Below are 17,323 nucleotides of genomic sequence, written 5' to 3'. Positions count from 1 at the left end.
CATTATTTGATAGAGATTGTTAAGTTTTTCTGAGGCTAGTTTTATCTGATTTCCCATACTATTTTTATCCATCTCATTCAAGGTAGGTGTTATAGATAATTTGTAAGCATCTTGTTCCTTAAGTAGGGATTTAGCGGTTTCAAACTGGATATTAAGATTGTCAAATTTAGTTTTTATTTCTTTTAGTGCAGCCAAACTATTGGCTCGAATATCAGTAGAAATCAATGTTTCAGCTTCAGACAACCAATTGGCCAGCTGATCTTTCTTGCTTTTCGAACTCGGTTCGCTTTTTGTGTTCACTTTCAATGAAGCTAATTTTAGACAAGCAACTCTGTAAAAGATCTTTCAATTGATTTTTTATCTTATCAAAATCTTCAGATAGCTTGTTTTTTCCGCTGTCATTACACTCTTTCATGATCTCGTTGACTTGTTTAGTAACATCGTTGAATGCATTTTGTTGAAACTCACAAATTGCTTGCTCATGTCGTTTGCATAACTTGATCTCCGATGACAGATTAGACGACAAAAGTGGCAAAATATCAGCTATTTTGTTGATGTCCGTTTTGTTTGGTTTTAATCCACATACGTGTCATTTCTAAATTGTTTCTCATATTCTTACGACAAAGAATATCGTCTACATTTTTCTCAATTTGCTTGCGAATTTCAGCTTTCAGTGAACTCGATGCTTTTGATAAATGTTTAAATTTATTTTCACATGAATGGCGTTCATTAGCATCTAAATCGCTAGAGATTCCCGAAAAACGCTTGTTCAACGTTTCAATATGAGAATGTTTCGATTCCGTGTCTTTCAACAGTCCTTTCAAAAGTTGCTCGTGGATTTCGGCAGATTTGATGTCGCCGTCTAGAACATGAGGTTTAATCAAAAGCTCCATTTTATCTTTAAGCCATTGATCAATTTCATCGGCATCGTTGATGATTTTATTCAATGTTCTATCAGTGGAATCAATTGCGTCTCGTTTTCTGAGTAGTCGTTTTTGGCCATCCTGAAGACGTCGGTCTATAGACTTCAACTGTTCACTCACGTGTTTGACAATCCAGGCTACTCAAAAATTCCATTATTTCGAATCCAATTTTTTTGCAACTTTCGAGCATTTCGCAACTGTTTGCTAAATTTTGGTCAATTTCAGTGATTTTCTGTTTTTTGCTTGAGCAGTTCAGATCACGTGCTTTCTCCAGATTGTCCATTTGATGTATGATATCATCCAATGAACGCTGGCCTTCTGCATAGTGTTTCCGATAAATTTCAATTCGCTGTTGTTGTTTAGTTCTCCATCGATCGCATCATTTAAACTTAGCTGAAGGTTACACAATTTCTCTTCAATGTCAGCATAATTCTTCGGGCATTCATTTATTTTGCTGGAGATATTTGATGATAGCTCATTCATTTGGCGAAGTTCTTGTTCAGCTGCTTCAGGACGGAATTTGCAAGGCTTCGAGCGCCATTCATCGACAACAGTTGTTTGCTTCTCTATCCATTGGTCTAGTTCATTTCTTTGTTTTAGGAGACGCTCGCAGTTATTTAATTTTTGAATTACGTCTGCAATCCACAGTTGGACCTGCAAAAATGAATTACGCATTAAAATGTACATATGGTTAAGCATTAGGGGAAAGTGTTCCTTAATGCGCCTTGCAGGTTAAATGCGCCTACGGCCGTTTGACGAAATGGCCGACAAGATAACACATACATATCCTATCAATGCATTTTGAGGGTGATACGTTTTGGCAAGAAAAAATCCTCTGAATTAACCAACTCAAAAAAAATTAAATAGTACTTTTTTGTGGGCTGGTGGTGTTAGCATTAGTAAGATGCTAGCCATCATATCCTTGAAAGATGTAGTCGTTTTAGTCTTAAGTAGAATTTAGATCTCTTCAAAGAAACACGAAGTTTCACTGAGATCCTATTTGTGTGTGCTTGTTTTTTTTTTTTTTTTTAATTGAAGATCTCAAAACGGATTTGATAAATGGTTGTTTTGTTCCATAAAATGATAAAAGACATAGAATTTTATAAAACTGCAGCTTTGCCGTATGAAAGTTATCAGTTTCTAGCATTTTCAATGAAATTATCGGAAATATTGCCAAAAAAACAAATTTTTACCCAAAACAGAAATAGGCGCATTTAGCCCGCACGGTTTGAGGTTCGACATTTTAGACAACAGTTGCAATAACATCGTTTTCTCGAAAACTGATAGAAATCAACATAAAAATTACTCTAACGTATAGAAAACAGATGCCTGCAGCAGGCATGTGTATTATAGTTTATGTGCACATATTTGATATAATGTTGGATAATAATAAGTATTTTGCGATTAAATAAGTATTCTGGCGCATATAGCCTGCTTCTCCCCTACCATATCGATGAACATAGGCAAAAACAACTTACATCATCCATTGTGTCTTCCAGTCTAGCACGCACCATCAATTCTTTTTTCAGGCACAACATGATTTGCGTTTTCAATCGGAGAACTTGGGCGACTAATGCTGGCTGTTGCTGCCTCACAGGCTTGAATGGCGTGAATCAAACGACTTTTTTCGACCTGTAGTTTGTTGTGATAATCCTGTGCCATCGTTAATTGTACTTTACCTGCATCGTAGTCCGCAAAAGCCACCTGCTTTGCCGGCTTCTACTCCTAATTCAATCCCTCCTAAGTTGTTGAGTATATCATCCAGAGTCTGCTCGTACTCTTCGAATTTATTGAGTGAATCGTGTAATCTGTTCTTGATTTGAATAGATGTATTCAATAATGAAGTATAGCTATCTTTTATGTTTTTTCATCTGGTTTTCAATTATTGCTTTATTTTGAGGCGCGTTAGAAGAGTAACGGTCGATTTGATTTTGTCCTTTCATGTTAAAATCGTCGATGTTAGTTTGATAGCGCTGTATTTCATCTAACAGTTTTTCATGCTGAGCTATTTGTTCCAAAGTTTGCTCTCGATTTTTGTATGTACAATGAGTTGTGAGCCATAAGTTGAAATGATATTTGCAGAAGCCATTTTTTCAATATCTTGTAGATTTTGATAGTACGTCATTTGATCCTGCAATTCAACTTCAAGTTTTTTAATCGTAAACGTACATTTTTCATTAAGCTTGGCATGTCTTTGCTGCAAGTTGGCAACCTTATCTAACTCCACTGAGCTACGGCTAGGGTCGAAAATATTTGCAGCTTCTTGTTGAAGATTGTTCAAGTCGATCTGTTTGAAAGATATCTCAGTATCGACATGCCTAATCTTTCGAGAAGCGTCTTAAGTTCGCTCATTTCTCCACTAGTTTCAAAAGTTGAATTGAAAACCATTTCTGTGGCATTCAGCCAATCGGAGATTCGTTTAAAACAGTTCGCTATACAATTCCATACGATTGTATTTCGTGTTCAGGTTGTTAATTGTTGTGTTCATACTCATAATAGTATTGTCCAAATTTCCCCGAAGCTCAGAGATGTTTTGGAACATTTCCGTTTGGCGTTCTTCCGGGTAGAGATACGATGATTTTGTAAAAGAATCTTGGAGCATTTCAAATAGTTTCTGGCCTTGCGAAGAAGTATTAGAAAGTTCTTGCATATCTGCGATTTTGGTCCTTGATGCTCGGTAGGTCTTCGGATGATGCATCTTGACAATCCTTTATTTTTCTATTAGCGTCGTTTATCCATTTGGTGAGTTCATCTTTGAAGTATATAAATTCAGTGTGATTGATCCAATGTTTCTCTAATTTTGAGACAAGCCCTGCGAAAATAGCAACAGTTTAAGTTTGAATAAAAATAAAGAAAATAAACAATTATTCAAGAGAACGTTTTGACCCATTTCGCGTGGGATTTTTATTGACTTACCTTGTAAATTATTTGTAAGGCTGAGTAAGATTTTTGTAGGTCTACAGTGCGATCTCGAACCATAGAGCAGGCACTTTTTTCCATGAGCGCTTCGCATATGTCATTTAACTCTTCGACTGAATGTTTCTTGGACAACGTAATATCCAAAAGATGCTTTTGTGTGAAGGTGGCGGAGTCGTTAAAGGATGATTTTATTGAAAATATGTGGAAAAAGGAAATAAGGTCGACATGCGTTGGTTAGTTACTGTAATAGCCAAATAAAAAGAAATGGGTTTGATATTTACCTTCAATTCCTTTAACTTATTTTTCTTGGTCTTCATTGGATTCTTGCTGAACAGATAGAATTTTTGATTTCATTTCATCCACGAAGGAACTTATTTCTGCTGATCTGTCGAAGAAATGTTCCCACGATGCTAGAAGTTCACACAACGATGTGTAAGTCGTTTTGGCTAATTCTTCTACATCTTCCCAATCTGATTTTGCTTGTGCGATTTCTTGCTTAACAAGATCTTGACATTCGGGACTCAACGTTCGATTAAGATTTTCACCCAAGCTTTGAACATTCTCAATCAGCAGTTTTCCCTCCGAAAATGACATACGAATATTCCGAAAATGACATACGAATATCATTGATTTTATTCAACTGTTCTATAATATGATCTTTATCACCATGATAGTCAACCAGTTTTTCGGTGTTTTGTTGGGTTGTTTTAATCCATGAGTATAATTCTTGTAACGCTTGCTTGAATATTTCATGGTGGTTTATTTGACGCTCTAGCTGTTCAATCTCAGACCCAACCATGGTATACACATTTTCATATTTGCTAACAACCATTTCATGTGCTTCAAACCGATTTTTGTTCTCTTCCAATTTGCTCTTTAATTTGGTAGCTACGTCAGCATAGCTAACAGATTCACGTTGTATTGCACGGAATTTCTCTAAAGCAACCCGTTATCTCCAATGTCGTTAAGATTCGTATTTTCGTCGAGTTTTGTTTGTACTTCTTCAATCCATTCAGAAAGCATTTGGAGCACTTTTCCATTTCTTCCAAGAGCGTCATTTGGTTTAGCAGACGTTGGCGTATTTCGTTGATATCCGCCATCAAAGTTTCATACTCAAGCTTCAAATTATCGGTATCTTCTGCAATTTTCGAAGATCCACTAGTTTCAGTACTGAGCATAATTTTTTCTTTCAGTTCAAACAAATAACGAAGTTTGTTTTGGCCCTGTTCTAAACTCTGGCGAATTCCCTTAATGATGTTTAGTTTCGACTGGATTTCAACGATTGATTGTGCAGTACAATCGCACTCGTTGAGCTTCTCGCGCATTCTGTCCAACCATGTTTGGCACTCACCATAAAGGGTGTTATGTTGCTGATGTTCCTGGTAATGTAATTCCAAACGTCGCATAGTTTCCTTTGCGATCGAAAGCAGAACATTGTATTTTGTGGTCAATTGAGTAACTCCATTACTGACACGAGTATCAGCGCAAATGTCCAGTAGTATTTGTGCCTTTACGTTTAAGCAGTCTAGCTCCCGCTGCCAATCAAACAACGATTGCAATCGATCTTGAAATTCTTCCAATACACGTTTTTTATTTTCTAAACTGTTTTGCATTTTACTATACACTTGAATTTCTTGCTCGAAATTGTCCAGCCACTTTAGGGCAGCATTGTATTGATCATCGTATTCTGTCCATCGAACAATACCATTTTCCAACGCCGTTGATATTTTTTTGAGAGCCAAACAATAATTATCAAATTCCTCTTGTAAAATAGCGACCTCTTTTTCAATAGTTTCACAATCGTCAGCATCAACGTTACGGCAAGCAATTTCTGCTTGCTCTAAGGCTTTCTCCAATTTCTTCTGTCCAACAGGAACGTCGTGCTCAAGAATTTTCAGTTGAGTCATTTTAGAAACCAACGAGTCTTTGTCACCCTTGTAATCAGAGCATTTGTTCAGACCTTCCTTCGCATTTCGAATCCAAGATGCAAATTCATTGCTCAGGTCTATGAATGCTTGGTGTATCTCTATCGTTTCTTTTTGTTTTTCGAAAAGCTCTTTTGCCTGTTTACTAAGGCTTTCATATTTAGTTGAAATCTCCGAGGCTGGAGAAGTTGATGTAAATCGGAAGCTTTACTTGTAACGGATTGAATCATTGGTTCAAATGATACAATGTCCTGAACAATGTCGTTCGCTTGACGTAGATTAGCTCTACGCTCATTCAAGCAGCCACTGCTCAAACTCGTAGGTGTACCTGTTTTAAACCTCACTACCTTTTGCTCGCAAACTCTTTGAAGCTTAGTTTCACGATCCTGAATCCACTGCTGCAAATGGTTATAGCTGGAACTGTAGTCCGCCCATTGCAATAAACTAGTTTCAAGATGCACTTTAGCAGTGGATATTTTTTTAACGAGACGATCCAGTTGTTTTGAACTTCTTTTATTTCATTATTGATTACTTCTTTGCCATCAGATTTAGTAGTTTTGACTACTTTTTCACCAACATTGACAGTGCTGTTGACTAACTGTTGTCCTTGCTCGCGTTGCTGGTTTAACTCAGTCACATTCTGTAAGCGTTTTTCTAGGTTTTCTTTGCTGACGCCTTCGATGTTTTCAGTAGAATATTTATGATTTCTTTAGCATTATCAATCCAAGCGTTGGCTTTCGCAAGGTTTTCATTATAATCCTTATGTGTGTCATAGTTTGATTCAACTTTCTTCAGAACATCTTGGCGATGTTTACTTGAACCTGATATCTAGAATTAAGATGGCGTAGTTGATTTCCAATGTAGGAATCCAAATGAGATTTCAGCAACGGCTCAGCAAAAGTGTTGAACTTGTCAATGTCCATTTGACCCTTCTCCAAACGACCTAACACTTCTTTCATGTCTTTAACTTGGTTCGATTTTTCTTGTAAATTGGAGGACATTGCTAGTTTATGATTTTTAATGATGATATCAATTTGTTGTAGCCATTCAGACAAACGTTCATATTCGTCTTTGTACTCGCGTAGCAAAGAAAGCGTTTTTTCAAAGTTACGTTTTTGATTTTCAATGTCTTTGATAAAGATTTGTGAAATTGCTTTTTAGGCCATTAATATCTGCCTTTATTATTTCTTTTCCCTTCGCAGATGTGGAGGCCATTACCACTTCGCCCGTGTGAACTAATTGTTCAACTAAAAGTTCACCTTGTGCTTTTTTATTCAGTAAAGAATCTAGCGGAGCGAGTTGCATTCTCAATAGTTAGCTTATCGCCCAGTGATTGTTGTTTGTTACTTGGTAATTTCTCCCTAGATCTGTTGATCCAGCTAAACAGATCATCATAAGCTTCTTTATACAATCGATGATCGCGATAGTGGCCTTCTTTTTCGTTCAATAACTTACTGATTTGATCTGCGAGGTAATCAAACTTTCCGAGTATTTGCTGTCCTGTAGCTGCTGCTTGCGTTTGTTGCCCTGATATGCTCATTTCCTCGACCCTTTTCTTCAAAGGTTCGACTTCGATGCGTTCGATACGTATTTTCTCCTCAATATGTTTGATTTTGTCAAGCTGAGCTCGTTTATCTGCCATAGATGACTGGTGTTCAGAATGTGATTTTAGCTCGTTTTCCATCCATTCAATATTTTTCTTCAAATCATTTACTTCGTCAAAAATCCAGACCATTGATTGATGGGCTTCTTCAATCAATGATTTGATCTCCACCATCCGTAGTGTCAAAACCGACCATTCGTCATGAAGGATCGTTATAGCTCGATTCACAGCGTCGTGACCACTTGGTGTTGTACAAGCGAGCACCTGTTGTGCCAAGTCGTTGATTGACTGTAGTAACGTGGCTCCTTCTTCTTTGTTCAGTATTAAATCCTGAATGATTTTTCAGTTTGCTATGTAACTCTTTTTCAGAAGGCTTGGATAGGTCAGCGCAATAATTTAGTTTTTCCTTGATTCCATTCAACCACTGTTTGTGATTGGAAATTTGGGTTTCAAGTTCCTGTGCGTAATAACATATTGTTGCCACCTAGTAGCAAGATCCTTCACTCTACATGTTGTTTGTTGATATTTAACAGCGAGTTCCGATATTTGTGAATTCTGTTGCTCAGATAACACGGTACAACTGTTGAGCTTTTCCAGAAAAATCATCAATTTCCAACTCTTTCGCTTTAACTTCTCCTTGTAAACTTTTCAGATAATCTGATGTAGCTTTCTTCTCATCTAATGTAGACTTCAAATCAATTGAATGAAGCTTGGAATCCATATTGCGCATCCAGTTTATGCATTCAATACGAAGTTTGTCATAATCGTTCCACTCTGATATTTTGATCTGCACTTTTCGTATAGTGGAATCTACGGCTACAATTAAACCCTCCCATTCTTGTTGGGAAATATCGATCTGAGATGAGATATTCGCCTGACCGTCATCGCTCGTATCTGGTATAGTCATCTTTCCTAACTCACGGATTTGATCAATTCTGCTTGCCTCCGTCAGAATCGATTGTTTGAGATCAACCAATCGGTCCAAATTGGCTAATAAAGAAACCTGATCGAGATCAGTTTCCCCCCATAGTTCGATCGTATTATGATTAGCATCGATAAAATCTGATGCCTCTAAAACAGCCTTGCAATATTGACGGTGATTGTTAATGATTTTTTCATACAGCGATATGTAAGCTTGAATGTCGGTATTGAGTCTGTCAAACGTTTCATTAAACTCTTGGAATGCCGAGTCAACCGAGGCATCACGCTCACTCAGATTGTCCAAAAGATCTTTTAAGTTGCTTATTTCTGGTATCTGGTTTCTGAGGTCGTTCGACAATTCTAGGTATGCCTGGTGCTGTGATATCTTCTCGTCTAAAGTAGGTTTCAGTATGATTCCCTTCGAATGAGTTTCATAGATACCCGAAAGCCAATCGCGTAGTTGTTGAAACTTTTCAGAAAATCCTGCTAATCTTGCCATACTTGCTTCACAGTTAATGAAACAAGAATTGATCTCATCGAAAATTCGTTCATATTTTACAAGTAAATCTTGAATTTCAGTTCTTATTATTTGCTGTCCTTTGGATGCCGTGGATGCATACAAAGATTCTCCGATATCTGAAACCGTGGAGCATTGAACGTTGAGACCATTTTGTTTTTCTTTAAGATTTTTCGTAATTTGCAGAACATTTTCAAGGCAAGATTGCTGATCAAGTCTAACGTTTTCAAAAGAATTTTTTATTTCGTCCCAAATCTCCATCACATATTTCATATTTTTCTTTATATTTTTTGTGGTTCTCATAAGCTTGTTCACATTTCCTGCTTATTTCTTTCAGTGTGTTTTCTATAGATTGGCATGCGTGACTTTATCTGCTGCACGTTAAAAGAAATTTTAGCATCACCACAACTTCTGAAGAGTTCAGCCGACTTATCTGAAAGTTTATCCAAAAGTATATTGTTTTGTTTAAGCTTTCCAAACAAGGCTTTATATATTTCACACTGTTCTTGCTTCTCTGGAAGTGTATTCTTGAGATGTATTGCTTCATATGATCTTCAACTTCAGTCAGAAATACATTAACCTGTTCTATTTCATTTTGATATTCATCCATAAAGAAAGACGATTTTCCAAATCATGTTTAATGTCATTAATTGAAAGCTCCACCTTTGCGAATTCAGATTTCATGTTTGCAATGTCCTGCTCCATAATCGTTTTAGCGCTGTAGGTTATCAAATCACTATTATCTGATATGAGCTTTGCTAAATTAACAAATCTATCTTTTATATCCGGAATCGAGTTAAGTAAATCTTCAGCAGTTTGTATTTTTTCAATTACAACTCGTCTGCTCCCTGAAACGTCAGATAATTGTTTCAGCTCTGTAAATAATGCATCTTGACCATCTAAATGCGATTTTTGAAGTTCGTTGATTTATTACACAATTGCAAAGACTGCTCTAAGCGACCAATTACATCAGTTATAGATTTTCGCAATATTTCATACCGTTCATTGATAGATTTTATTTTTCCTGATAAATCTTCTTCACTATTTTGTGAAATTTGTAACGCTTTCTCGTTTAACGAATCTATGACTCGTTTTTGTGTTGAAACTTCTTGTGATAATGCTTTGAATTTGAATAACTTTGATCGAATCTCTTGAGTCGAGTTCAGTTTTGGGTATCATTCAAATCTACCTTGCTTTCAGTATTATCCAACCACGCCATTACTTGTGCCAACATGTCTTGATAAGACGACCACTGCACCGTTTTCATGTCAAATTGTTTTTTAAGTTTATTAATGGCATCGATTATTTCATCCCATCGATCCTTCACCATCTGTATATCATCACGAATTTTTTTCCCTACCTTCAGTGTTTGTATCAGTGAGAACTTTTTCGCTCATTGATTTCAAACTACAGATCGTATTCTCAAGTTTTTCCTTCTCAATATTTATGTTCTGAAGTAAAACTTGATTGAGGTTTGTCGATTTTTTATCCGCTACCGTCTGTAGATCTTCTTCCAATTTTGAAAATGATTCATTACATTCAACCAATTCTGATCATAGCTTATATGATCGCTCACTATAGCTTGCATGCGGTTTACGACTTCCTTGCTCAATACTTGTAAGAGTTGATATCGATTCAACAATTGGTTGATGTAGAATTTTATTTTTTCAACGTTAGTTTTGTTGAACAAGGCTTGAGCATTTAATACAAACTGATCCATATCTTCTTGTTTATTGTAATCAAGTCAAGATTATTACGATACAGTTGTAATTGGTCCTTCTTTATTTTTTACGTTATCAAAGAGCTGTTGGTCGCGGAAAACACCTTCTTGAGATTTACACCATTTTGACAGACTTTCTAAATTTGAATCAAATTCCGCCCAACTGTGTAATAGTAGCTGTAGGTTTTCGATAGCTTTATCGTTTTCATCATACACTTTTTCGAGATCACATTGGATAGCTTTGATCTCTGCTTCCATTTGCATCACTCCCTGTTCAGCAGTACTTAGTTTGTTCATTTTCAAATGAACGTAGTAACTGCTCTAAAATGTCTGTTCCTTTCGATTTATTCAGTTTCAAGTTTTTCAATGCTTCGACGCGTTTCTGAATTTCATTTTTATCACCACAACTGTCGTTACCCATGATAACTTTATCCTTTTCTTCCTGAATCCAATTTTTCAGTTTGGAATATGTTGTTAAATAGTTGCTATGAATTTGAATGCAATTATTCAAATTGTCCAAAAGTTCGTTAGATTTTTGAACAATGTTAGAAAATGTTTCCTTGATAGATATTAAATACGAGTGCAAATGGTGGTCTTTGATCATAGAAAGCAATTGATTTGCTTTATTACAAACCGAATCAAGCAATGCCTTTTGAGATAGAATCTCATCATGTAAAGCTTATGGTTTTGATATTGAGTACGTTTGTCCTGAATATTACTTTTAAGCTCAGCATTGCATTCATGAGGCTTTCGATATTCTTCAACCATTTGGATAGTTGCTCTTGCTGTAAACTGAATTCACCTAGTTGCAAAATACATTGATCTACATTTTGAGTTACTGTTTCAAGTTCATCAGTGAACTTATCCCATAGTGTTCGCACATCGGAGAGTTTTTTGCGTATTTCCTCGCGATCGTCCGTGGAAAGTTGCCCGCAAAGTTTTTCTCCTTTTAAAAGCAACTCTTCAAAAATACTACTATCGTCCAGTCGTTGATAAGCAATATTCTTCAGTTGTGTCTGTCGATTTTGAAGAATACTCAAATCTCCAACCAAGACTTTGCATTCATTCAAAATATCGAGCTTTGCCACTAGCGAAAGGTTAAAGTCGTCGTAAGTTTTGTAAAAATCACATTGCTCGTTCACGGTTGCCTCCGCAGTACCGATAGCTTCCGAACAATTATTCATGAGTACTCTGTATTCATTCTGTACTTGACCAATTTTATTCGAAATTTCAGAATTACCACGAACGGCTTGGCAATCTTCAATTAATTTGCCAATAACGTTTCCGTAATCTTCAATACTTTTTTTAATTCCATTCAACAACCCGGAAACATTTTTCTTCGGTGTCATTTTCCAGGATATGTCATTTATCTTATTTTTAGTCGATCCAATCCATGCTAAGCAATCATCTAATTTTTCATTCAATATGAGTATATCTTTCAAAATGTTTTGAAGTTTTTGTTTCTGAGTGCGACACTTGTCGAAAAATTTAATCCAACAGTTTTTACAATCGTCAAAAAGCTTTAATAGATCAGAGTGCCCATTTTCACTTGTTTGACCCATAACAATAGTGAATTGATTGTAATTTCCATTGATACCATCGAACACAAGCCCTTCTTCACCTAATATATTATCAAGGGAAAGCACATCATCTTGTAATTTTGCCTTGTTTAATTCGTCTTCGTCTACGATATCGTTAAATTGAGTTTGTAATTTCGCTAACCATTCCTTGGATTGATCCAAAGCGCATATGTAATCTTCATGACTTTTAACTATTGCATCGAAGCATTCAATGCGACCTGATAGATCATTGATAATTTTAGAAAATTGTTCACTCGCATCTTCAATTCGTTCTGCGTGTTCGTCGCTGGAAAGAGAAATCAACTTTTTTTGTAATTGATCCAAACTTTGTTCGTGTAATTTTACATCCCTGAGTATAGTTTTGCAATTTGTCAAGGCACATTTTTTTTCGTGTAATGTAGCATACAAATTAGGCATGTTGTTCAGTTTATTTTTTAATTCCGAAAACCATTTCATAATTTGGTCATAACTATCTCCAATTGATTTCTTATTCATTATATCAACTTGAACTCGTTTGACTTCTGCATTGTACTGATCAACCAGAGAATTAAAAGTATTTCTCAGCTTTTGGATGCTGTTACGAATAAATTCGCGCCATTCAGTGTTAACTTCAGCGTACAGATTTTCACCAATAGCGCATATAGTATTGATGGTATTTTCCTGTGAAATCACGGAAGAACGTTGGTTTTTCAAAACTTCGTAGTATTGCTCGTTCCATTTGGCGCTTTGCGATAGCTCATGTCCTTTCTCAATAAGGAAAGCTAGCGTTTTATCGAATTCAGTTTTGAATTCCAAATGCTTCGCATCAATTTGTGCAAGTCGATCAATCAAGTTTGAAAAATATTTATCAAAAGTATTGAATTTCAACTGCACATGTTGCACAAGGGCATAACTCTCGATTCTGAGTTTACATGGTTTATTTTCTCAGCAATTTCTAGTAATTGATGCAATTTTGGCTCGTATTCAGACATCAAATTTCTTGTGTTTTTAATTTCTGAAATTTTTTCATTCACTGAGGAAAGGTCTACCAGTAAAATAGTTTCCATTTTATGCTTCTGCTCCATCTCTTTTAGCCACTCAATGATTTCAGCCGATATATCTTCATATCTTTTCCACAAAGATATATTCGAGTTCAACTCGTCATCAGTTTTGATACATGAATCTTGCAAAAACTGCAGCTCGTTTACAATGTCATTTTGATCTTCATTCAAATGTTCTACCTTAGTTTTAGGTAGAATATTCGACAAAGATTTTAGCATCGAGTTGCTTTCCTGCAAACTATTTTCACATTGACACATATTGGTCTTAATGTCACCAATAGTTGCTTTTTTCATTTCTAGATTATACATGTCGCTGCCTGATTCTGGGTGGCACCATTTAAGTTTTTCGACTTGAGAAGAAATCAAACGTTTGATACCTTGTAGTTTTTCTTTGAAAGATTTTTCCACTAATTTGTGTAGCTTACTTTCAGTTTCGTTGAGACTGTTCATTGTGATACCGAACCGTTGTTCTAAGTTCTGTATTTCTTTAGCAATGGTGCTTTCCTTGAGGGAATCAAATTGAGGTTCTACATTAACGAATTGGTTTTTTAATTCAGTTATTTCGGCTCCTAAGATGTTGAGCTTTCCTCTTAGCTGTTTCAGAATATCTAATTTTAAAATTTGCTTCGAACTGTCCAACGCTACGTCATCGCAATTCATTATTTCCTCTCGTAGTTGGTACAATTTTCCAATAATAATTTTCATTTGGTCTTTAAGATTACGCTCCTCTGTTGCATATTCCGTTACTTTGTCGTTCAAACTTACAACAAAATTTTCAATTCCTGCTAGGGCTTCAACTAGGTTAGAATTCATTACTGAAATATCGTCTGGTAGGAAATCGTTATTGGATTGTTTCATTTCAGACATTATGGTGTTGAAATTTTCTTTTGATACCATTTGGGTCGGAAGTTCAGATTTGTACATGCTAATTTTTCTTTCCATATCGCTTGGATTACTTTGAACACGATTTAATCTATCACGCATTCCTTCTATCCAAGCGATAATATCTGAGTTGATCGTTTCCAACTGAGCATACAATTCATATTTTTGATCGAGCTCATTACTGTGATTGATCAACGTATCCAAATTTGATTTCAAACATACATTATTTTGCCTCAAAATTTCGAGTATAACATCACAATCTCTTGAATTGTATGTTCTAAAATTTTTAATTATTTCGTTCCCTTTGTTTGCAACAAAATCTATATTTTTACGGATTTTTCTCACAATTTCAGAAGCATTCTTAAGTTGGTCTAGTTGTTGCACTAGCGAAGGCTTGTCAGTGAAGTTTAAAATTGTACCACTATTAATTTGAGAAATGTTTTTCAAATCGTTGTCAAGTTCTTTATTGCACCTGTTGAATTCAGAGTATGCATTTTGGACCTCCCTCAAGCATACAAGGCTCTCGTCTACCTGCTGCTGAACATTATCAATTTCCTTATCTAGTCGTTGTAATGGTTCGTGTAGATTGTCAATGCTGACTATCTCTTGTTTCATCAATAAGTTTCCTTCACACTGAATTTCAGCTTTGTCTAATAACTGCTGATTAAGATTATCATGTAAAGTGGATAGCTTTTCTATAACTTCTTCTAGATTTTCCAATGAAACATTCTTTAAAGTGTTATTATATTCAACTGAAATATTTTTCAAGTTATCAAGTGCCTGTTGATGAGCATTTCTAAAAGTAAGAGCCCTTTCTTTAGTAAAGCAAATTTCTTTTAACTTCGCTTGAATTTGACTGTTCGTAATATTCAATTTATTTTCTAAATCTATAATCATTTCAACAGCATTTATGGGATTACGCTGTTCATTAAGAATTCTGACGCATGGAGAATGTTCCAAGGCCATCATAGTCGATTTCCATTCGGCTATACTTTCTTTGATGTCTGCTATTTTCTTATCAGCCGCAGCTAGCTCGTCTTCGCCTATTAAATCATATTTATGAATGCTATCTTTACAGTGCTTTGCTAGCTCTTTAGTGTTGTTATACCAATGCAAAAATTCTGACCACTTCTGAAGGTAATTCTTCAGTTTGTGTAAATCATTTTCTAAATTCTGATAATTACTTGCTAAAGAAGTGTATGTCTCTTCTAGTATGGCATTACTGGACGGTTGTGCACTCACAGAGTTTTGCTTAATCTGAGAGTAAATATCATTGAACAAATCTTGTTTATTAGCGTGTTGATCCATTAAATAGGATACATTTTGAAGTGCTAAATCAACATCATTTGAAGTCATTGTTTCTAATTCACTCAAACTAGATCTTATCTGATCCATCCAATTGCTGAATTGAATAAGTTTTGTGTTGAACTGTTGTTGGACTAAAATGTTTTGATAATGCTCGCTTATCATGGAACGGACTCTTTCGCTAATACAAGTAAGTCGTTCTTCAGGATAACCAATACTTTGTTTGATAGTGCGAATCCCGTCGTCTGAAATGTTTCCATTTATTTGATCAAATAAATGTATAAGTGAAATTACTTTCGCTTGTTGCTCTGAAATTTCATTATTGAAAATTTTAAGTGATTTGATTGCCTCTTCCAGTTTGTCAATTGGAAGATGGTTAATATTGGCAGTGTTAAAATTTTGCAACTTTGCATCTGCCTGTTTGACATATTGATTTATTTTATCTAGGTCATTTTCCAATGTTGACCAATTTGTAACCAGCTTATTAAGTTTTCCTTTCAAATGTTCTGCATTTTCTGCTACAGTAGCTAATGCCATATGACATTTATCGATTTCATCTGTTGGCCTCATTCCATATTTGATAGAGTTAGTTTTTTGCTCCACGCTTCGCAGTTCGTTCATTTTAGACCGACATTCGTTATTAAAGTTTTTCAGCTGTTCCTCCTTTTCTCGAGCATCAGTCAGTGATTTCAGTTTAGTTGGCTGAAGCTCACTGGCTAGACTAGCGTTACTGGCCCATGTTTGCAGATATTCGATATCTTGGCTGTAACTTTGCCAAGTATCTAAATCCTTATTTACGCTGCTTTTTTCGGCACTCATCAGTTGACTCATTTCAGAGAAGGTTCCTAGGAGGTTTGACACCTCCTTTTTTAGGCGCTTCATCTCTCCTAAATTGCCTTCTTTAGATGCTAAATCTGTGGTGCTAGCATTCAAAACGTCAAGCATACGCATTTTTTCACTCAAAATAGTTTCCAATTGCTTAGTTTTGGCAACTCGTTGCTCAGGTGTGATATGCGGTTGTTTAATAGCAGCAACCATTTTGGGAAACACATTATTAGCCCAATTCTTCAAATTATCCAACCGTTCTTTGTAATCCTTCCATTTGTCATTATAATCTTCCAAATATTCTACCCTTTTTTCAACAAAATCAACAGTATTACGAACTCGTTTTTCAAGCTCTTGACTTTCTTTAGCAATTGCTTGTCTTGAGTTTGGATTAATAGACATTCCCAACTCACGACACAGATCATTCAACTGCAGTAGGGATTTAGATGAAGCTTGACGCAAATTCAATACAAGTTGTTTTTTCGCCTCTAGGTCTTGTACGACACTTTTAGGATCAGATTGAAGAGGTGTTTCTGATCTCAGTTCAACTTCAGCGCTATTCAACAAACTTATAATTTGAACTTTTTGTTCGTTGTAATCATTCCAAACCTTTTGTATTCCTTTCAAAGATTTGAGTTTTTCAACAGCGTTATTATAGGTAGCATTCCAAGAATCTTCAAGCTTTTTCACCTCAACGTTTACAAAGTCTGGTGCATTTAAATTTTTGCTTAGGTCTTTTCCCTTCTGCAGCATTTTCATTATGTGTGTTCTCTGGTTATCCAGTTCCTTGATAGAATAGTTTTGTTCTTCGATCATCTCATTAACCTTCTGATAACTATCCGGATTTGGAATATCATTACTTTGCGTCCTTATACGATCCAGCAGGCTGCAGATTTCTTCAGATTCCTTTCTGAAGGTGTAACACTTAGAAAAGACTTCGGTACTGATCATAGTAGTTTCGATTGTGGGAATTAAAGTCTTGTATCGTGCGATCAGTTTTTCTATTTTGTCTTGCTCAAGAGAGGCTTGCACTTCGTTAGCGTGACTTAATAAAAAGTCTAAAGTTTTCACGAGCCACTTCATATCTTCACGTTTTGCATCAGCTTCAAAACATATTTTCTGAAATATACAATTTTTTTAAATTATCAAACCAGAAAATGTAC

The 17,323-nt window shown here is 35.7% G+C and overlaps 1 protein-coding gene and 4 pseudogenes across 1 annotated transcript in view; all 5 read right to left on the bottom strand.

Moving 5' to 3' along the window:
• Positions 1 to 1,312, bottom strand: LOC129744980 (muscle-specific protein 300 kDa-like; annotated as a pseudogene).
• Positions 1,313 to 1,402: 90 nt separating this feature from the next.
• On the bottom strand, positions 1,403 to 4,438 carry LOC129749046 (muscle-specific protein 300 kDa-like; annotated as a pseudogene).
• LOC129749043 (muscle-specific protein 300 kDa-like) lies at positions 4,405 to 9,735 on the bottom strand (annotated as a pseudogene).
• A 529-nt stretch (positions 9,736 to 10,264) lies between these two features.
• LOC129744979 (muscle-specific protein 300 kDa-like) lies at positions 10,265 to 12,794 on the bottom strand (annotated as a pseudogene).
• A 177-nt stretch (positions 12,795 to 12,971) lies between these two features.
• Positions 12,972 to 17,323, bottom strand: part of LOC129749034 (muscle-specific protein 300 kDa-like) — a 30,089-nt gene continuing 25,737 nt past the window's right edge. Inside the window, exon 7 of the mRNA XM_055743860.1 lies at positions 12,972 to 17,279. Within this exon, the coding sequence (XP_055599835.1) occupies positions 12,972 to 17,279 (4,308 nt within the window). The remainder of the gene's footprint in view (positions 17,280 to 17,323) is intronic.

The sequence above is a fragment of the Uranotaenia lowii genome, chromosome 2, assembly GCF_029784155.1.
Source record: "Uranotaenia lowii strain MFRU-FL chromosome 2, ASM2978415v1, whole genome shotgun sequence".
Classification (NCBI taxonomy): domain Eukaryota; kingdom Metazoa; phylum Arthropoda; class Insecta; order Diptera; family Culicidae; genus Uranotaenia; species Uranotaenia lowii.
Note: the sequence above shows the minus strand (reverse complement) of the source record. Positions and strands in the feature narration are given on the sequence as shown.